At 36.7% G+C, this 23,395-nt stretch overlaps 1 protein-coding gene across 4 annotated transcripts in view; it reads right to left on the reverse strand.

Annotated features, from left to right (window-relative positions):
- Positions 1-23,395, reverse strand: part of astn1 (astrotactin 1) — a 356,183-nt gene that overhangs the window by 244,454 nt on the left and 88,334 nt on the right. For 2 of the 4 annotated variants that reach the window (XM_073874209.1, XM_073874206.1), the window contains exon 5: positions 1,640-1,789. The exons of 1 other annotated variant lie outside the window; for it this stretch is intronic. In XM_073874209.1, coding sequence (XP_073730310.1) covers positions 1,640-1,789 — 150 coding nt within the window. The remainder of the gene's footprint in view (positions 1-1,639; positions 1,790-23,395) is intronic. One more of the 4 variants, XM_073874207.1, reaches the window with a different exon arrangement.

Here is a 23,395-nt window from a genome sequence, read left to right on the forward strand (position 1 = left end):
CGATTAACGATTTTACATTTACTAGTGTGTATTAGTACATGTTAACGATATGCAAAAGGTACAAACCCCAAAGTAAACAATGACGCGAGTTATCGTCTCCAACGTAATTCTCTTTTCTTGGACTACAACAAACACACAGATTGTAGGCAACAGTTTACTTCCTGAGATTGTTGACGTAGGCAAGACCGACATTATTATAATTCCTCCCGCTTCGGACTCACAGCCTGTAAGTTAACTCCTGTTAGCAGCCGAATCTTTCAAACATGGTAAGGAGCGTCACCTTTCCGGCTGACGTCAGAGATATTCAGGCCAATCACAAGGTACAGATTAGCTGGCCAATCAGGGACAGTTTTGTACAAAATCTATGCGTTTAAGGAAGAAATGGATATCTGGAGCTACAAAAATGTACGTTGTGTGGAAAATAATGTGTTTTAACAATAAACCACGTGAACACATTGTATTATACCAAATACACAAAATAACTTTTTTTAGCAATTAAATAGGTGCCCTTTAATAAAGCAGAGCCTGAGTAAGTGACCCTAAACTTTTGATCAGAAGCAACTTTAGTTTATGCATAATCTTTTGAACCACTAAATTGTTTATAATCCCTGTTTTATATGTAATATAGGTTTTTAGATTATAGAAATGAAGAAAATGAAAATGTAATGCAGCCAACAGACCTGAAACGAACAACATTAAACAACTTCTGTCAACCAATCAGAATTAATAATAGAATAGCTCCATAACAGCAATTACATATTGCTATGTCTTCATATTGCTCAAACATGACGACACATGCCAACACCTGCTATTTTGAAGGTAAACGTACGCAAACATGTCTATCAAAATCAACACGTAACTCTCACTCAACCACAAGCTCACGCAGAGCGATACGACACAAAAATGCAAAACAAGCCACGTCTATTATTAACCATGTCCAATTAAAGGTGTTGTTTCTACAGCTGACTAGTTCTGTTTTTGACAAGTACACAATTTAAACATTTGGTAATTACATGGAGGACGTATTAAAGAGAAATGATTGTCTTGTAGGTGCCTTAAACGTGGCAGCTCCTCAAGAGCTTTCCATTTAGTCCGGTCTCCTTAAAACGCAATTCAGCGCTCCTCCGGGGACAATACAGAAGTTTCAGACAGACTCTAGCCATTAGCGCTTGACAGTACTGTCCAAATACTTTGTAACGCTCTCTCTTAACAGTTAAAATGCGAGCATTTACCGTGCATAAGGTTGAACAGTGGTCTAGCGCTAGAGCCGCCGAGTGCTTAAAGTGCTTAAATACTTGTAAACTCGTATTTAGTCGTCATTCATTTAAGATGAGGTCCACAAAGAGACTCTCACAGTAAACTTAAAAATTGCTCAGGGGCCCTCAGAGCAATTTTAAAGAGAATGAAAAAACAAAAACAACACAATGCATTATGCCTTGCTATAAATTGGTTAAATTGAACATTCAATGGCAATGGTAAATCTCACATCCACATGCCCCGGTTAAGGTAGTTGCGAGGAGCGCCACATCGCAACTACCACTTTGCTCAGCTTCCGAACAAAGTTGTGACACGAACACCAAATGGTCACAGTCAGGTGGTGCATGTTGAAATCATGCGATGGTGTGGAAGTCCTCCTTACCCCCGGAGACCCACGCTGTGTTGACGTTACCGTTTCTCATACCTCGACTGCGACGCCTACTGCGGTTCGGGTCAGTGTAGAAGGTCAACTGCGGCTCGCTGTCCGCCTCCGTCCCAGAATCTCCATCCGGGTTCAGGAAGACTGAACCCGCTGTAGGATTCACACAAAAACCATCTGTCAACTCATTCGTTAAATCAGGTACAGAAAAAATTATTCACAGGCCCACTGTTAAGCTTCCTGACAAACCGTCATAAAGAGGTAACACAAGCAGTTGTAACGTTATTAAATTAAACTGGTTGTGTAAATAGAATAATAAAATGCATCTGATTAAACAATAATTAAGTCGCTAAATGAATATAAAAAATAACAAAATTAAAGTCACAATGAAACTTTTTAGAATATTGTGGTATTTTGTGTAAAATCCATGTGCCCTCATAATTTTTTTGTCAAAATTACAAATCTCCTCCTCTTTTCAAAACAATCTCTCTTTACTTCCAGTCATGATTAATGGCATGTGGGCGAGGCCCGGGAAAAGATTGCAGCGATTAGCAACATGATCCAACGATCCAAACAATTCACCATCATTCTTTATTTGTGGTGGCAAGTGGTGTCCCTCTACTTTACAACAATTGAAATAAACTTTAAATACCAATAAATTATAAAATGTTTTCATGTTTGTTTTCTGCACGATAAACACAATTCCTGCACTATTAACAATATTTTTCTTTGTTCAAAAAACATATTTAATTGTGACTGAGAGATTGCATTTGTAACAAAATATGCACACTGTAAAAAAATGATTTACAAGTCATTTCAACTTACTATTATTTATCTTGACTAGAGATGAGTTGTTATAACTACAGGTGAGTTGTTATAACTTATAAAATTAAGTTGACTTTTTGAGTTGATTTAACAAAAAATTTTAAGGCAGCAATTTTTTTTACAGTGCATGTTCCCGCCATACCTGGTATCATGGATTGTAATTGCAAAAATATACAATTTTAAACACAAATGAAGTGGTTATATTGTGAATCTAGATTTTTTTAACATGTACAATCTTATTAAATTGTATTATTTAAAGATAAAGATTTAAACCCATATATATATTATTTAAACCCATATATATATATATATATATATATATATATATATATATATATATATATAATATATATATATATATATATAGTGCATTCTTTCTTATTAATTTTCTTAAAGTTAGCTACATTTCTGAGAATTTCATGTGTTGCACTTTACTAGTGTCTGTACTGTTAGGTTTATAACTTGCAGATTTTAAATATTTTAATGAAAAGTTTGATAAATACATACTTATTAATATTCTCTATACTTGAAAACATCATGATGACAGTCTCCATTTTAGAAAAGACTGGATTTTCTGTGGTGTTACTGTGTTTTTACTTTAAATATTGGTAACACCACAGACATAAGTGGATGTTTCACCAGTGTTTGATAAAAAAATATAAATTAAAAATGTTATTAAGGTTCAATTTTAATGGATGTAGCATATTAAATAAATTTTAAATGCATAACAATACATTTTATTAAATGAAAACAAACAAGCATTTTTACCATTTCTGCCTCTCATTTGCCACCGCAATTGAAGAATGACCCATGGACAAATTCAAGTCCAGCCCTACTTTTTTCTCATTCTCACAGAAATCATTTTACTCGGACATGTGTCATGACAGGGAAAATAAAACAATATCTATTTCCGTTTCATTGTGACTTTAAACTTTTAGTTCAGAAACAAGGAACAGATTTAAACCCAGATATACAACAATATTGCTGAACACATGAAATGTGAAATAAAACCATTTTAAGAGCCTGGCAATGGTTTAAACAATGGTTTTGTGTAATTACCAATCGTTTATCTAACATCTTTTTGACTAAACCCTTAAACAACAGATTCATTAGAAGCTGGACTATTCATTTTAATGAGATAAGTAATATTGCTATTTCTGGGGTGAGCGGGACACAACCTAATGCTTCTTGGCTTTGGCTCATCAAAAAATATTTAAGTTAGATGAATACTTTTTTTTCACAATCACCATACACATCTCTGCTACAAATCAACACTTAAAGTTTGTTTGTGGGACCTACCGTTATCGTGCAATTACACCGAAAGTGAAAGAAGTGCAAATGTTACAACTTACCCCATAGGTGGGGTTCATTTTAACAAACAGAAGGTTTGTTGTAACAACTGATAGAAATTTTTGTTTAAACACAAATAATTAATTCAAATTCTGTCTATATACTAAAGGTGGATATTGTTTATATATCTGCCTATAATAGATAGATTCCCACACATTCACCCAGCTATGATCCTTCATCTAACCATCCTTGTATTTTTTTACAGGTACTACATCAATGCAACTGTTAGTTATTTCCCCATATATTGTATTAACAGTAATAATTTGGATGAAAAGTATTTACATTGTTTTCATTTCATTATCATTGTATACTGGAGGCTTATAGTTGCAACAATGTGTGACAACTAACCCCGCTGTGTAAAAAAATGATTTCAATCCCAGGTATCAGTTACTTGTAGTTGCTGACATGTTTCAAAATGGTTTTATGTTTTAGGTTACAAGACTTGGTGACTTACACACCCAACTCAGAAATCGAAAAAAATCATAAGATGAAGAAATTTACTTTTATGCCTCCAAATCATTCTTCGGTATCTTCACCTTATACACATCAAAACTATTCACAAATTCACATGAGATCTTCTTACAGTAAGAGGAAAAGACCAAAAGCCCATATTGCTCGGCCCTGTAGAAATATGTAGAGTAGCCCTGTTACAATTAATCCTGCTTTAGTTTGTGTCCCGCTCACCTCTAAAAAAGTTTCATGACTAACAGTTACATGTCTAAAGTTTGTTATATTACAGTTTTAATATTACTGTAAAATAGAGATTAACATTTTATTTTATTGTACACAAGTCTTTGTTTTCTATTAAATTAACTTTTGCAGAATATATTCGACCCTGTCTGTTAACATTAGGCTGAAGTCTCTTCTAATGATGAAATGAAATGAAGAGAATCAATGTCTGATTTCAGTCATCGATTTCAATCTTTGACATGACCTTACTCAGCCAATATTAGAGATATGAAAGGTTATATTTTCACAGAATGTTCTTTACAATATGTAGGATGAGTTTATATAGAAAACAGTCAGTGTCACACATAGATACAGACATGAACAGGGAAATTTATGAAATGATGTTACAAAAAACACATGTCAAAACATAAAAATGTCAAAAATAAATAACTTATTATACCATAGTGGTTTACAGTAACATTCCAGCCTACAGTTCCTCAAATCGTCCAATAAAATAAAACACATTACAAACTGAATAATTATAAATGTACATCCCACATGCAGTATACAGTCCAGAACAACAACGACTTATCGAACAATCACAGAATAAACAAAAACCTGTAATTATTCTGTATGGGGACACATCTTTTCTGTGAGAGTAAATTTAAGTAATGAACAGGACCTAAGGAGTGCGACTCAGATGACTGATGTACACGCCCCCTTGGGCTCTTTCTCCTCGTGCACAAAAGAAACAATTTACCCATCACCGGGCCAGACAAACACTTTCATTACGCAGTGTGCGAGAAAAAAACAGATGAGCGCACTCACCCGTGGATTACACCGCCTCTCAATGATGAGGAATAATGTTCGAGTTACTTCATATCCACCCCACAGTACGGCCATACATTAAAAACGTCTTTGCTGTCGCAGGGATTCAAGCAATTATCAGCGGCCTGAATGTAATTACCCGAATGACACTTATTTTACAAATGTAACTCTATACTGTCATGAAACAATAGATGATGTTTAAAGCAACATACAGGTGGCAGACAGCAGCAGTAATATATTACAGTAATATCTATCAAAGGAAGACATTTATGAAACAAACAAAACTCTGCATTAGATTGAAATGGATTGACAAATCAAATGATTTACAAATTACATTACATAAATGTACAGAAAGACTGCAGACTGTGAAAATGTAGCACACAGGCTGTCCTCAATACGTCTTATAACATCTTTTGTGAGAAAAGCGTCAAGCATATCACATCTGCTACTGTCAAAATGATTTACACATAAACTTTCAGGTCCCCAAAATTCAACATGTAGTGCCTGAGACAGATCAGACACGTGATCACTTTATTTCAGAAATACTGTATAAGACCTTCAATACATCTGTGCTGCATAAAATACAATTCATTGTATCTTATTATAAAAGACCACTTTGTTATGCAGCCAACATATTAGACCAGGCTACATGATCTAAATGAATCTAATTTAAAAAGGACAGATTTTTTCTATGGGCGAACATGCATGTATTATTAACAGTGGTGGCCAGTGACTTCTCTTTTGAGGGGTGCAAATTCAAATACTGTATATATGTTTGGAGTGTTGTGTGTGCAGTTCGTCAAAATACGTGCCTGCTGCACATGCGTCGAAAGGGTTTATGATAAAAGAGACACGCACATTCAAAAAATACTCGCAAGACACTAACTTAAAGTGCACCTATGTCATTGCTGAAAAACAAGGTTATTTTGTGTATTTTGTATAATACAATGTGTCCGCGAGGTTTATGGTTAAAAAAAACCTATCTTCCTGAAACGCTTTGATTTTTTACAAAACGCATCAATTTGCGTCCCTGATTGGCCAGCTAATCTGTACGATGTGATTGGTATGAATACATCTGATGTCAGCTGGATATGTGACGCTCCTTACCATGTTTGAAAGATTCGCTTACAATGCAATGCTAACAGGAGTTAACTTACAGGCTGTGAGTCTGAAGCGAGGGGAGTTATGATAATGTCGGTCTTGTCTACATCACCAATCCCAGGAAGTAAACTGTTGCCTACAATCCATGTGTTCTTGTAGTCCAAGAAAAGAGATTTATGTTGGAAACCAGGCACATGCACACATAGACATCAAAGGGGGCTTGAGCACCTGCCCTTTTTATTCCTGGAGAGAAAGTGCCCTTTTTTTCTGGGGTGCTTTTTAAAAAAAACAATAATATGATCTTTATACATATAACAACTGATGTCTGTCTGTTTCTTGTGTTTTTTACTTGTTGCTTATTTAATTTAACATGAATTTATTCAGGAATCATTTAAATGAGATTTAAACTCTTATATAAAGAAAAATAGCGCTATTTGTGGCACACAAACGGTTAACAGATGAGTCCCGCCTCCAAAATTCACATCGCTAATATGATTGGCTTTACCTTTCCTTAGTCCCGCCTCTCTAACTTACTATGCTTTATGATTGGCTTGTCTACACTCGCGCTGCATCATTCGCGCTTCAAGCGCCAAATCTCATCCTGAACGAGACGCGATGTCCATTATTATGCAGGCAGGCTACCGGTAAGTGTGTGAGGAAGAAAGCATTCTTATATTAACAGTTTTATGCACAAAATATGGGACACGTTGTTACACATAACGATTCAGGGACATTGTTTTCCACGGCAATCCCATATTAACCTGAAGAGTTACAAACTTGTAACAGTGTAGTGTATAGTTTAAACAGACTGCTCATAAAATAATAAAGCACAAACAATAAAATAATTGCTAACTGCAGTACTAAGCTTTTTTGAATGCGTTTTTTGTAATGGCTGTTAAATAAGTATAATGTGTTATACTGGAGTGCTGGAGTAGATTGGGAAGAAATCTGATGGTTCAGTATTTTACTTGCCCAGTCAGAATTTTCACTGACATCACAAAAAAGTAAAATATAAAATACAAATAAAATAGGCCTAATCTATATTTGTTGTTTCTGACATGTGTAACCTAATAAATATGAAACCTAAGATTAAAGGTGCCATAGGATGTGTTGTCATAATATGGTAAATTGTTCTTTGACAATTACATAGAAGGTATGTTGCTTTATTAAGTGCAAAAATTATCCAAAAACGTTTTTACATTTACAACCCTAGAATTTGTCATTTTAATTAAATCGTCTATTTTTGCCCTATTTGAAAGGGCCATGAATAATAATGTTGAGCTCTGCTCTAATTGCTCTGCTCTGAGGCTCATGCCAGAAGCTCACATTAGTAAACAGACCTTATATTTTGAGCCCTTATCAGACAAAAATACATTTTGAGTAACAACTAACAACTAATCAGCTAAACGTTAGCATATGATATAGCATTTATTGGCATGTAGCGCTAACTCAGCTGTCACAACTCTGTTATTAGCATTTTAAATTTGTAATTAATGTGTAATTTAATGTTTTCAAAACATGCACATTGTGTAATGGCTTCCTTTGCTGCTCTATAAACATAGACTACTAAGGAGACCATGATGTCTGTGTGAACTGATTATTTTGTAGACATCTTTTGAAAATTAAACAATTGCGTGAGTTTGAGGAAGATACAATTAATTAACTTTTTAAATATTTTTTAAAAAAGGAAGTCAGAATTGTGTTAATATACTTTTTGTTTAAAAAAAAAATACATAATTATGAAAGGTGCCCTTTATTTCACTTGAGCCCCTGCCCCTCAAAATGTCTGTGCACGTCCCTGTTGGAAACGATAACTCGCGTCATCGTTTACTTTTGGGTTTGTACCTTTTGCATATCGTTAACATGCACTAATACACACTTACACACCAAAGAAAATGTAAAACCGTGAATCGGACAACTGGTGATCTTTAACACTAAACTCTGATGACAAATGATTTTAAGTGAGTATCTGGCAAATGCGAGCATCAATTTTATCATAAACCGTTTCGAAGCGTCTGCAGCAGGCACGTATTTTGACAGCCCAGTCTCACGAAATTTCGCTGTATAGTCACGTAATTTTTTTATTCTTTTTTTCATGATATTATCACGAATTTGCCCATTTTTTCCTGATTGTATAACGAATTCCTGTTTTCGTGTGATTATCACGTATTGGTTACTCAACTGTTTTGTCCTATTTTCTTACCATTTTTGCTTCGGTTTAGGGTTAGATTTACATAAAATGACATCCCTACCCAAACCCAACTCTAACCCTAACGCCAGGCGACATATACAAAATAAATCAGAAAAAATAGTATAAACCAATATATAAAGTGACATTCTAATGCAAGCACCAAATCTAACCCTAAACCGAAGCGACAATAGTTTGAAAACAGGAAAAAGCCGTTGAGCAACCAATACGTGATAATCACACCAAAACAGAAACCCGTCACACGATCGCAAAAAAACACGGAAACTCGCGACAATATCACGAAAAAATAATAAAAAATGAATGTGACTATATCATGAGACTTTGTGAGACTGGGTAGTATTTTGACATGAGGCATGATGCACATAGGTTAACATGACGAGCTAAATACATGTTTTGATGAGCTTCGCCTCATGCGCCCTCGAATAAGAAGTCACCGGCTGTCACTTTTAATGAATGCATTAAAGGTACAGTATGTTTTGCAAATTTCAACCAACCTCAATTTCGAAATGCAATAAGAAGCTACGGTAGCTACCACAGGACAAATTTTGTCATAGTCTGAGATAATGTAGTGATGAAATGCGCTCTGTCCGTTTTGGGCTACTGTAGAAACATAATGGCCATTTGCATGTAAAGGGACCCACGATGTATGCAGATAAAAACGGCTCATTGTAAGGTATTAAAAACAATACAGTTCATTATTAAGGTCTTTACACACCAATGATAATGTAGTTATGTATATTATATTGCATTTCTGTCAAGAGATCCCTCTAAAAGTTACACATTGCACCTTTAAAATGATAGTTCACCCAAACATTAACATTTTGTCATGACATTTAACACTCAAGTCCAAACACTGTTTTGAAATTTACTAGAACAGCAATGTCTCTTTTCGTCTTTGTAACAAATGGGAACAAAAGAAGCACCTTCAAAGGAATTAGGAGTAAACCTCACAGAGCGGGTGAGCACTGTGTGCTTTAGCCTCCGCAATTAGGCGGAGGCCAAAGGTGCAAAACTCTATGGAGGGGAATAAAAGATGAGCTCCTTTAAATATTCAACACGGAGCACCGGCAGGTGCTCAGCATGCAGCGCAGGTGCACGTGCCTCCACAAAAGGTATTCTGTGCTGCATTCAGAGCCCAAGAACTCAATGATTAGAAAGGTCCTGGAATCAAACTGTGGAACCACGATGATCTCACACCGAAAAGGTGAAGAACAAGCCCTTACACCAATACCATTGATCTGGAGAAGGCTGAAAAACGTCAAATGGCAGAAGCAACAGTTTTAATTTGTCTAATGAAAATGAGGGGTATAAATAGATGAGGTGAGAGAGTCAGGTGTGACTGAGGGAATGTGTGCGTTCACACTCGGTCTCCGCGGGCGACGTGAACGGGAGTCTAAACATAGCCGTCAGCAGCCCTCAAATTCAACAGAGCGCTTGGAGATCTCTGTGGTCTGTGGAGTCACGCGGGGTTTATTAGAGAAGAGAGAGACATATTTTTCAAAGGGAACAAAGTCGGGTTTGTCACAATTGATGGGAAAATAAACTTTGACAATCTCAATTTGTCTGCACGTGTTTAGTGACAAACAAACAGGGCGAGATTCATATGAAAACTATGGAAATATGAGGGAATTCAAAAAGTTGCTATTTTATAGTTGGCAGAAAGAGATTGTAGCCTCTTATGGAACGGCTGAAATTCCACAAGGGGGCGTATTTGTTCCTCAGACGTTGCACAATAAACGTGACATCCAAATATATTCATTATAAATCGTGAATGAAAAGTGAGATTCGAACGAATGTCGATTATCGTAATTCGGTCAGAAACGTCAAGATTGTGAGATGAACAAATCGTTTTGGATTAAAAGGCTTGGATATTCCATTTCCTTGGACTTTTGGGAATTTTTAAAAACAATTTGTTTTGGGCAATTTCACCGAAGCGGATAAAGGGAAGATTTTGAAGGTAAGTAAATATCCTAAATCGGCACTGCCCGGTTCAGGTAACTAACAACTAGATTACAGTTTTATGACTGCTATAAATCATAATATGCTTTGTGTGTGCGCTTAATGGAATCCCGAAAGTCTAAGCTTTCAAACGATGTGCCGCATGACCGTATATTTTGAAGATTTAATGCTTCAAAGTTACAATGACGTTTGTGCAGCCTCACGTGCATGGGAGCGGGTGTACCGTGTACGGCACAGTGTTCCTTATCAGGTTAAAGGCCAGCAACACCACCAAACACTTCAAGTAGGGGAGAACCGGGGAAAAAGTAACGCGGGACGAAAGTAACAAAGCGATTTTCTCAGAGGCCTGATAACATTTGCATCATAACTACGACAGCATCTTTTAGGCACACAAACCCTTGACTGACCTGACAAATATTGCGTTATTTACTCACCAATTTCCGCGTGTACATCCAGAAAGGTGTTTTCAACCATGATAAGTAAATTCCTAAAGCGGTATTTTTTTTCTTATAACGCGTTGTGTTTCTGGTTTCATGTGTTAAACTACTGATCAATCTACAGGTTATTTAGTTCTCTAACACATCCTGAAGTTTGACCTCTCTGAGTTTTTCAAAATAAAAGTAAATCGGGTTTAAATGTGAGGAGATCCTATTGAGTCGAAAGTAACACTTGTTACTTTTGTCCCGCTGCTAATACTGTTGTATATGTTGAAAATGTATATTATTCTAATTTGATTTCATTTCATTTTCATGATACTGTTGAAAAAATGCTTTATACTCAACAATTTAAGTTTGTACTGTTGATAAAACTGAAATTTAAAATAAAAATGTAATTTTAATATTTTTTACAAAGATAAATTACAAAATATGTTTGCAGTTACATATTAACGAGGTCTTAGTCATGTATATTTAATAAAAACAAGTGTAACACAAAAATCTATCTTGTTTTGTTGTGTTACTTTCGTCCTTGTAGGTGGGGTCAAACGTAACAATTCACTACTCACAGTATTGTATAAAATAATAGCAGTACAATGTGACTAACCAGAATAATCAAGGTTTTTAGTAATTTTTTTTATTGCTACGTGGCAAACAAGTTACCAGTAGGTTCAGTAGATTCTCAGAAAACAAATGAGACCCAGCATTCATGATATGCACGCTCTTAAGGCTGTGCAATTGGGCAATTAGTTGAATTAGTTGAAAGGGGTGTGTTCAAAAAAATAGCAGTGTGGCATTCAATCACTGAGGTCATCAATTTTGTGAAGAAACAGGTGTGAATCAGGTGGCCCCTATTTAAGGATGAAGCCAACACTTGTTGAACATGCATTTGAAAGTTGAGGAAAATGGGTCGTTCAAGACATTGTTCAGAAGAACAGCGTACTTTGATTAAAAAGTTGATTGGAGAGGAGAAAACCTATAAAGAGGTGCAAAAAATGATAGGCTGTTCAGCTAAAATGATCTCCAATGCCTTAAAATGGAGAGCAAAACCAGAGAGACGTGGAAGAAAAAGAAAGACAACCATCAAAATGGATAGAAGAATAACCAGAATGGCAAAGGCTCAGCCAATGATCACCTCCAGGATGATCAAAGACAGTCTGGAGTTACCTGTAAGTACTGTGACAGTTAGAAGACGTCTGTGTGAAGCTAATCTATTTTCAAGAATCCCCCGCAAAGTCCCTCTGTTAAAAAAAAGGCATGTGCAGAAGAGGTTACAATTTGCCAAAGAACACATCAACTGGCCTAAAGAGAAATGGATGAACATTTTGTGGACTGATGAGAGTAAAATTGTTCTTTTTGGGTCCAAGGGCCACAGGCAGTTTGTGAGACGACCCCCAAACTCTGAATTCAAGCCACAGTACACAGTGAAGACAGTGAAGCATGGAGGTGCAAGCATCATGATATGGGCATGTTTCTCCTACTATGGTGTTGGGCCTATTTATCGCATACCAGGGATCATGGATCAGTTTGCATATGTTAAAATACTTGAAGAGGTCATGTTGCCCTACGCTGAAGAGGACATGACCTTGAAATGGTTGTTTCAACAAGACAATGACCCAAAACACACTAGTAAACGGGCAAAGTATTGGTTCCAAACCAACAAAATTAATGTTATGGAGTGGCCAGCCCAATCTCCAGACCTTAATCCAATTGAGAACTTGTGGGGTGATATCAAAAATGCTGTTTCTGAAGCAAAACCAAGAAATGTGAATGAATTGTGGAATGTTGTTAAAGAATCATGGAGTGGAATAACAGCTGAGAGGTGCCACAAGTTGGTTGACTCCATGCCACACAGATGTCAAGCAGTTTTAAAAAACTGTGGTCATACAACTAAATATTAGTTTAGTGATTCAAAGGATTGCTAAATCCCAGAAAAAAAAAAGTTTGTACAAAATAGTTTTGAGTTTGTACAGTCAAAGGTAGACACTGCTATTTTTTTGAACACACCCCTTTCAACTAATTGCCCAATTGCACAGCCTTAAGAGCGTGCATATCATGAATGCTGGGTCTTCTTTGTTTTCTGAGAATCTACTGAACCTACTGGTTACTTGTTTGCCACGTAGCAATAAAAAATATACTAAAAACCTTGATTATTCTGGTTAGTCACATTGTACTGCTATTATTTTGAACAATACTGTATGTTTAAAGTGAAATTATACTGAAGTCGTTTTACATTTTTACAAAATTCCACCTGGTATTGATAGACCACACTTGTGAGTTATTGGCAGGGCCGGAGTAGGACTCATTTCCTGCCCTGGAGTTTCATGCCTTAGACCAGCCCACTTTACTTTATGACAGACTATATTAAAATAATATAATTAAATCCTGAGTAGTATATAAGTCTGCAATAGTGCATTGTTCTCTGAAGCCTTGCAATTCATTGTATTTTTCAAATATATCATTTCCAATTCAATGCAAATAACAATTATGATTTTTGCCATGCAGCCCTACCATAATGTATTTTATTATTATTTAGTTAAACTTATTCAAAATCTACTCAAAGGGAACAAATGTGTTTGTGTTTTCACTATTTCTGTTTTTGTAAACCCCTGATATACAAAACACAAGCAAGATTTATCTAGTATGGAGGGGAAACAGATGGAAAAATAAAAATCCTTATCTTAATTTTTTAGTACTTAGATCATGTATATTGCCAAATAACATAAGGTAGGCATACCTTGTCAAAAAAGAACAAATGAAGAGTTTCGTTGCAAAACGAGATAAATCCATTTTTTAACATTTTTGTCAAAACATGTTTATTATTATGGTATCATGTTATTATTTTGTTTTATGGTGCTACTTAGCTGTATTTTTTAAGTTATGAAGGTTTAAATCAAAACAAACCAACTGCAGTTGCATTGAAATTAATTGGAATGCGCAACCAAAAAACGAGATTTCTGAACAATTAAAAAAACGGTGGTTATCTCGTTTTGCAACGAAACTCTTCAAATATATAATGATCTTTCAAAATGTTGTTTTACTTGAGATTTACATCAAATATATTATTTGTTATTTTTGTTTCTTGCAACAGACGAATAATGACTATTCATAGACGATTCATTGTTACATCAATGACTTTAAAAAAACGCGTCTGAAACAATCCAACTCGTGTTCACAGGCGAGCGCTTTGAAAAGCAGAAGACGGGCACGTCCTCTGTTTTTTCATGCAGATGTTAATGGACCCTAATGCAAGGATTCTTGCAATAACTGGTCGGGACTCGGGACACAATCAACTTTGGCATAAAGCGTAGGGGTGGGACAAAAAAATCGATTCTTAGATGAATCGCGACTCGGACGTGGGCCGATTCTGAATCGATTCACAAATGTCAAGAATCGATTCTTAAATGTTAGTTTACAAAATAATAACGTGACGTTATCAGAACCAAAAGACGGAACTCAGCTGGGGGAGCGGTGCTGCACACGGACAACTTAAGAGAGCGCGCACTGTCTGCACGAGCGCATAGCGGAGCTTACAAGAGCAGAAGAGAAAGAACACTTTAAATGCTTGCTTAAAATAGCGGATATGCGGTTTAGTGAAACAAACTAGAAAATTACAACAGTATCAGAAGCATAGAAATCAGCGCTACGCTGCCCCCCCCCCCCTCTCTCTCTCTCTCTCTCTCTCTCTCTCTCTCTCTCTCTCTCTCTCTCTCTCTCTCTCTCTCTCTCTCTCTCTCTCTCTCTCTCTCTCTCTTTCGTTTGCTCACACACACACACACACACACACACCGTGCGCGTGGATCAGCTCCTCCTGCGTGAGGCCATAGGCGTGAGGCAAGAATGCGCGTCCTTGTGAATTTTGGAAGTTAAAGACGACTGAGCTGCAGTGGCCAGGCATAAGATTTATAAAAACACATTTGAGAAGAAAGGCGCAGCAACTCAAAAAGACCTGCGTGTTTCACAATTACTCTAAAAGACCATAATGACAATTTCACGCGTGGAGCAGCAGTTATACTTCTGTAAAAATATGCACATCGTTTGTTATTCAGTCGCTGGGTGCGCTGCTTTATATAAATACAGTAATACTGCCAATCACTGTGTATAATGATGATGATTAGACGCTTAACGTTAGTCAGTTCGTGGAAGTTAATGTCTGTTAACATATAGAATTAATAAGTTTAATTACTTTTTATGTTTTAATGTCTTAAACAGAAACAGGACATATATGTATATAAGAATGACATTATTTAACCCTTATGTTGCATTAAAGTACAGTATGACAGTTCAGAGACTAGTAGCAAAAGCGCAAACATTAACCTGGTTTTAAGAGCAAATGTGACGTAATGACGTATGCAAATTAGTACGTCAAGAATCGATTCTGATCGAATCGGGACCCTAAGAATCGATTCTGAATCGATTCATGAGGGTCCAAGTGATTCCCACCCCTAATAAAGCGGTGGGGACATCTCTCACCCGCAAATTACGCGAGTGGGGCTGCTGTTAGTGCTGGCAGCGGGACAGCAGCAACCTTCAACCCGGTGGTATGACAACGGCCCTTGTGGCCAAAAAAACAGACCGGCCCACCGGGAATTCTCCCAGTTCTCCCTATGGTCAATCCGGGCCTGGTTATTGACCACAGCAAAAATATATCTCTGTCTGTAACATTATCTTTTAAAATTAAGTTTTTCTGAAAAAATACTACTTTGGCCCCCGCTCTCCCCTAGAAGATCGCCCTTAAGTTCCTGGAAAGCCCGTGTCCTACAAATTTAGCTCCAACCAGCCCCAACACATCTGTCTCAAATTTTCTTCGTAATCCTGAAGACCTCGGGTGTGTTTGATTAGGGCTGGATCTAAACTCTGGCCCTCCAGGAATTGAGTTTGACACTCCTGCTCTACATTCACACTAAGGGGCCAGTCACACCAAAAGCGCTTTAAACGCTTGCAAACGCAAGGCGCGACGCACTGCCTTTTTTAAAAAAGAGCAGTGCGACGCGGCTTTTCATATTGCTAAGCAACCACCGAGGCAGCTGTCTTGTCAATCAAATATTGAAGCGTGAACGCTCTTTTGCTGTTAACTGTCATATTAGCAGAAACTTTAAAAAGAGGACGCTTGCTCTGACCTTGTTTGAGGATGAGAGGTGCACAAACACGAAGGAAAGAGTGAGTGAGTGGAATCCGGTTCTTCAAAGCAACTGTAAACTTCCCTCACTACAACTTAAGGCCCGCCTCTCCCCTGATTCGATTGGACAATGGAAGACGCGAATGATGTCAGGCGCTTCTCCGCTCTCAGCGCTCCTTCAAAAACGCGTGCGCGGCAGGCGGCAAAAAAACGCAAGGCGCTCGGCGCGCATAAACAGCGCGCAAACGCGCCCTGCCCATAGAATATCATTCAAAAAAGGCGCCTGCAACTGCCATAAACGCTTTTGGTGTGACTGCAGCCTAATTCTGTTGTAAAAAAGCTCAATTTCTTGCAAAAAACAATCGATTTGCTTCTCAAGACGTCAGTATGTCACCAGGAGTTGTGTGGATTGCTTTTGTATTGGCTATATCTGCTTTCTAAACTCTCAAAGTGGCGAAAACCATTGACTTGCATTATATGAATCACAAGCACTTTTTTTGCAAAACATCTTCTTTATTGTTGTACTGAAGGAAAAAAAATATCACCAACATGGTGTTGACATGGTTTAATTACGGTTATGTTTTGCTTCCAATGTTACATTTTGATCTGGCCAAATTCAGGGCCAATTATGGGTAATTAACTTGGTTGACATTTGTGTCAGTTATGGCCCATGTCTGGCCCTTGTCTGGAATACAGACCTGGTCCACAAAAGGGCCATCTTCATTGCGGTATGTGGACCAAGCAAAAGCTGGTTGTGTGGGCCGGAGATGGGCCAGAGAAAAATTGCTATGTGGGTATTGTATTGCCTGAATAGGTACAACCCATTTGGACAATGCACCTGGCATGCCAAACAATTTTTTTTCCTTGTTAAGCTAGCAAAAGTGGATTCCGACATGCCCTAAGTGCACCTGGCCATTCGTTTCAGATCATGCGCTTAGATGGTTAAAAACGGGCCAAATACGTCTGGATTGTCTAACAGTTAATTTCATAACAATAATTTGTACATGCAGCACTATTTGGCTTTGTTAACAGGGATTCACTTTGAAACTCAACTTCATTATTTGTTCACAAAGATTTTATCACTGAAACTACACCGTTTAATCTCTCAGCCCTTTGTTTATTTCATTCCCACACATAAATTTTTGGACATTGCGTTCGCCTCTGGTATGAAATAGGCTGCTGTGAAGGTCAGGGAGAGGCCGTATATTTGTTGGACTGCAGCAATGAAGCATACAAACACGAGCAGATAATTAAATATTTGTCCAGCTAGAAAAGTAGATTCTTTCTCGAAAAGAAAATGCATTGCACATCAGATATTTGTTCTCTGAGCATAACATAAAAAAAGAGATGTTTGAATCTGAACTTGATTGTTCAAAGGTAGAGAACTAAATAGAAAATAACTTGTAAAGAAATCTAAAGAAAGAGATTACATGAATCTAGTAGAGAATTAAGAGATGTTAATACAACCCCAAAACAGAAAAAGTTGGGACATAGTAGAAATTGTGAGTAAAAAAGGAATGGAATAATTTACAAATCTCATAAACTTATATTTTATTCACAGTAGAATATAGATAACATATCAAAGGTTGAAAGTAAGATATTTTGAAATGTCATGCCAAATATTGCCTCATTTTGGATTTCATGAGAGCTACACATTCCAAAAAAAGTTGGGACAGGTAGCAATAAGAGGCCAGAAAAGTAAAATGTGCATATAAGGAACAGCTGGAGGAGGACCAATGTTTAGGAATAGGAATGTTGTCCCATTCTTGTCTAATACAGACTTCTAGTTGCTCAACTGTCTTAGGGCTCAGTCACACCAAAAGCGCTTTAAACGCTTGCAAACGCAAGGCGCGACGCACTGCCTTTTTTAAAAAAGAGCAGTGCAGCGCGGCTTTTCATATTGCTAAGCAACCACCGAGTCAGCTGTCTTGTCAATCAAATATTGAAGCGTGAGCGCTCTTTTGCTGTTAACTGTCATATTAGCAGAAACTTTAAAAAGAGGGCGCTTGCTCTGACCTTGTTTGAGGATAAGAGGAGCACAAACACGCAGGAGAGAGTGAGCGAGTGGAGTCCGGTTCTTCAAAGCAACTGTAAACTTCCCTCGCCACAACGTAAGGCCCGCCTCTCCCCTCATTCGATTGGACAATGGAAGACGCGAATGACGTCAGGCGCTCCTCCGCTCTCAGCGCTCCTTCAAAAACGCGTGCGCGGCAGGCGGCAGAAAACCGCAAGGCGCTCGGCGCGCATAAACAGCGCGCAAACGCGCCCTGCCCATAGAATATCATTCAAAAAAGGCGCCTGCAACTGCCATAAACGCTTTTGGTGTGACTGCAGCCTTAGGCCTTCTTTGTCGCATCTTCCTCTTTATGATGCACCAAATCTTTTCTTTTGGTGACAGATCTGGACTGCAGGCTGGCCATTTCAGTACTCAGATCCTTCTTCTACGCAGTCTTGATGTTGTAATTGATGCAGTATGTGGTCTGGCATTGTCATGTTGGAAAATGCAAGGTCTTCCCTGTGCTTCTGGATCATATTTAGATATGGCTTCTTTTTTGACCTATAGAGTTTTAGCTGGCAACAGCGAATGACAAGGTGGATTGTGTTCACTGACAATGTTTTCTGGAAGTATTCCTGAGCCCATGTTATGATTTCCATTCCAGTAGCATTCCTGTATGTGATGCAGTGCTGTCTAAGGGCCTAAAGATCACAGGCATCCAGTATGGTTTTTCAGCCTTGACCCTTACGCACAGAGATTGTTCCAGATTCTCTGAATCTTTAAATGATATTATGCACTGTAGATGATGATAACTTCAATCTCATTGCATTTTTTCTCTGAGAAACTCAGAAAACTATTTTTCGCTGCAGCATTGGGGGAATTGGTGATTCTCTGCCCGTCTTGACCTCTGAGAGACACTGACACTCTGAGAGGCTCTTTTTATACCCAATCATGTTGCCAATTGACCTAATAAGTTGCAAATTGGTCTTTCAGCTGTTCCTTATGTGTACATTGGGATTTTCTGGCCTCTTATTGCTACCTGTCCCAACTTTTTTTGGAATGTGTAGCTCTCATGAGATCCAAAATGTGCCAATATTTGGCATGACATTTCAAAATATCTTACTTTCAACAATTGATATGTTATTTATATTCTACTGTGAATAAAATATAAGCTTATGAGATTTGTAAATTATTCCATTCCTTTTTTACTCACAATTTCTACTGTGTCCCAACTTTTTCTGTTTTGGGGTTGTATTATAGAATACTGCACACATTAATATTATAGCATAATAAACATATCATTAAACACTATACAAACCCAAACACACACACGCACGCACGCACGCGCACGCACACACACACACACACACACACACACACACACACACACATTCTGGTTTCCATGTTTTGTGGGGACATTCCATAGACGTAATGCATTTTATACTGTACAAACTGTATATTCTATTCCCCTTACCTACCCCATTCTCTAACCCCAACCAGAGTCATATAAAGAGAGAGTTACGAAACGCTTTGATCTCGCCGCCGCGCGGTCACGTGTTTCATGTAACGTTCTACAGTTCCTAACCAAGCAGGGCTGTCAATCTGTTTGCATAGGTTTTCAGCTATTTTAGGTAAATATTAGCTTGTAATGTGAATTGATCACTATACTTACTATGTTTATAACGTTTTTTTACTAGGGAGTGATGGAAATACAGTAAATAAGTTAATAAAGATAAACAGTTAATGATGACCCAAAGATAACTGTGGTTATCTATACCAACTACAGCAACACAGTTTATCTTTTATTTTTATAGCAAAAATATGGCTATATTAATGGCTATCAATCTGCTAAAAACATAATTCCTACACTTTTACTATATTAAAATCACAAAAAAGATCGCCAACGCGGTTATTTGTAACAGTGAAGCATAACAGAAACACACTAAATTCATATTTAATTGTATTTATAGTAGACATTAAATGTTAATATAATTATACATGATTTTCGAGGATACATCACTCGTATTACTTACCAAACACAATGAAACACATAGCAGCATTGTGAAGCAGTGTGACTTTCTTATAAGGCATATAGCTTGTCGCTGTTGCCCCCTAGTGTTACTCGTAATATATAAAAAAGATAAATATAAAGTAGATGGCCACCAGTAATAAAATATTAAACCATTAAATCTATATTATTCACACATTATACACAACTCATTAAAATATAAAAATTTTACTAGTTATTATTAACGATAATCATTACCTACAGCAGAGTTCATAAAATATCATTGTTGACTATATTAATAAAATGTCTGAAAATGTAAAGAGAAACGGTAATTTCATCGATTGACCAGCAGGTGTCATTGAAATGAATGGGCTTCAGTGCTGCGTTTGTAACTATGCGTCACTACATGACACGCTGTTACTTCCGCATTCCATTCTTACAACGGTCGTCTATGTGAGTGTCGTAACTCTATTTTTATACGACTCTGACCCCAACCATCACAGAAACCCTTCTACTACTTCACATTTTCAAGAAACATCATTATGTTTGATTTATAAGCTTGTTTTCTCATGGGGACATCAAAATGTCCCCACAAGGTCACAAAAACACTGGTATCCTATCTTTGTGGGGACAATTGGTCCCCACAACGTGATAATTACCAGGTACACACACACACACACACACACATTATTCTTTAATTCATTACAGTTTTTTTCGATTGCTAAACGACAGTGGGCACAACTGGATTCACATGTGCAAAACTCTAACTACAGTCTGCACAGCAGCAGTTCATGTGGACCAAACTCTAGATCATTTTTCATTGCTTGAACACAGTTTTCAAAACTTTACACACTTATCCCATGACTTTAAACACAACCTGCACAACACTGTGGATTTACAGCACTTTGTTCAAATGCTAACACACTGCTGTCAAAACTGTGAACCACACATTCAAAACACAATTAATTTCAGACTTGTGCCTTTCAAACACTGCTGATTGCAATTTCATATAAACATATAAATATAATTATATATAGTATAAATATTACGTAATAAATTTATATATATATATATATATATATATATATATATATATATATATATATATATATAAATAGATATAGGTAGAGCTCAAAAATACTAATTTTGGAAATGGAACAAGGAAGACAGGTTCGTGGAGGGAGAAGGGTGGCATGTAGTGGCCTGATGCGAGAGAGAAGCAGGATTAGCTACTCAATTATTTGTTTGAATTACAATATGTACTTTTAGTTTCCATAAATTACTACAGACTACTGAAGCAAACTGCTAATTTTCATTTACCTTAAAGAATTATGATGTTCTAAAAAAAATTATAAATCATGTGATATATCAATAAATAATTATTTGAAGAAAACATTACTTTGTATGAAGTCACTGAAATTGTTGAAACTGTAAAGATAAAAAGTTAGTATTTTGTGTATTGGTGTTTGATGTTAGTGTTTTTCCTCTCAGTGTGTTGTGAGTGACAGTGTGTATTATCTCAGTGAGGGTTGTGTTTAGTGTTTGGCTGCACTGAGCTGTTTTGAGTCATGTGTTAAGAGTTGTGGTCACGTGACTTTTGGTAGTGCAGACTGTAGTTAGTGTTTTGCACATGTAGCTCCAGTTGTGCTCACTGTCGTTTAGCAATCGAAAAAAACTGTATTTTGGTGGTTTAAACAAGAACAAATCTTATCAGATAGAGCTGCACGAATATGACAAAGATTCACATTTTTTAATTGTTTTCTTGATACTGCAATTTTTTATTTTTTTATACAAAATACAGTACATGAGAAACATATTTTGTGTGAGGCAGCTGCATGTCATATTCTTTGGCTAGGAGAACAGTGTTTGTAAATTGTTTTATTCAAATACACATTTAACTCTTTCCCCGCCAGCGTTTAAAAAAAGTTGCCTGTCAGCAGCAGCATTTTTATGATTTTCATAAAAGTTTTATGCCTTCCAGACAATGTTCTTCTTTAAATATGTAAACATAAACTATATTAAATAAAAGAACAGACCCTTTGCTTAAAAAAAAAACTTTTGTCTTACCTTTTATTTGTTGTCTTTTTCACCTCTCAAATATTAACCACAAAAGCTGAGATAATTGCATTTTTGTGAAGGATTTTTGATAGAGATCAAATTCAGAGCGATGATCAAAACATACACGCAGTTTGAACTTTTTTTAGTTTTATAAGTAAGAGCACCACCTGGTGGATAACAGCGGAATTATGGATTGCCGGAAAAACTTGTCATTGGCAGGGAAGCATTCTTTTTTAATTGACAAGTTAACTCGTCAATGGCAGGGAAAGAGTTAAATCTGTGCTTTTATGAAGTCTGGTGATGTTTCTTTAGCCCTTATGCACAGAAGTGTCACATAAATCTATGCATTAGACTCATTATGGCCTGTAGCAGTTACTAATAGACCTATTCAGACTAATTTAAACATGTAATCCAACACAACAGGTGTTCTTGTGATACAAAACAACATGTATAGAATAACTGGTCACAATCTGTCACTGGGGCAGTACATACTATGTAACATTTAGGTACTGATATGTATACATTTGGTACCAATGTGTACCTTTGATGTACTAATATGTAACAACTTTGAGAGAACCTCTAGGGTACAGTACTAATATATACATTTGAGGTACTATTATGCACTATTAAATACCAAAATGTACATTTGAGGTACTAATATAAACACTGAAAGTTTATCACCCCAGTGACAGCTAGAGAGAGAGATTGCAGCGCTTAACAAAGGTTGTGACAGAAAACAGAAAAGTTATACTGTACTAAATAAGAATGATGACATATGTAACACTATAATTATAACATTATAACTTTATTCTCTGCGACATTTGGTTGAATTATATTTAAATTAAAAGTTGAGAATGGTACGTTCTGTACTTGCTGTTAATAAAAGATTTAACAGAAGTCTGATCATTTGCAACTTTCAGTTATCAACACTTAAAAAATTATGAATTTCAAAAATAATGCTAAATAGCTATAATTACACATTTATTCTCAAAGATTGCAAAAATACTTTCATTTAATTGACATGTAATAGAGGTAACAGTTTTGATATCGGATTTAAATGAAAGTATGTGGTATTGTCCTACAAGTCACTTAAAAATAGGTGGACAAACAGTCTCACTGTTTGAAACTTTGTGGGTGTCGATCTGAAGCAAAGAAGATTGACAGCTGAGCGGACAGCAGTGCGCTGCATTTATAGTCTATATT

Source organism: Misgurnus anguillicaudatus, chromosome 2, assembly GCF_027580225.2.
Source record: "Misgurnus anguillicaudatus chromosome 2, ASM2758022v2, whole genome shotgun sequence".
Taxonomy (NCBI): domain Eukaryota; kingdom Metazoa; phylum Chordata; class Actinopteri; order Cypriniformes; family Cobitidae; genus Misgurnus; species Misgurnus anguillicaudatus.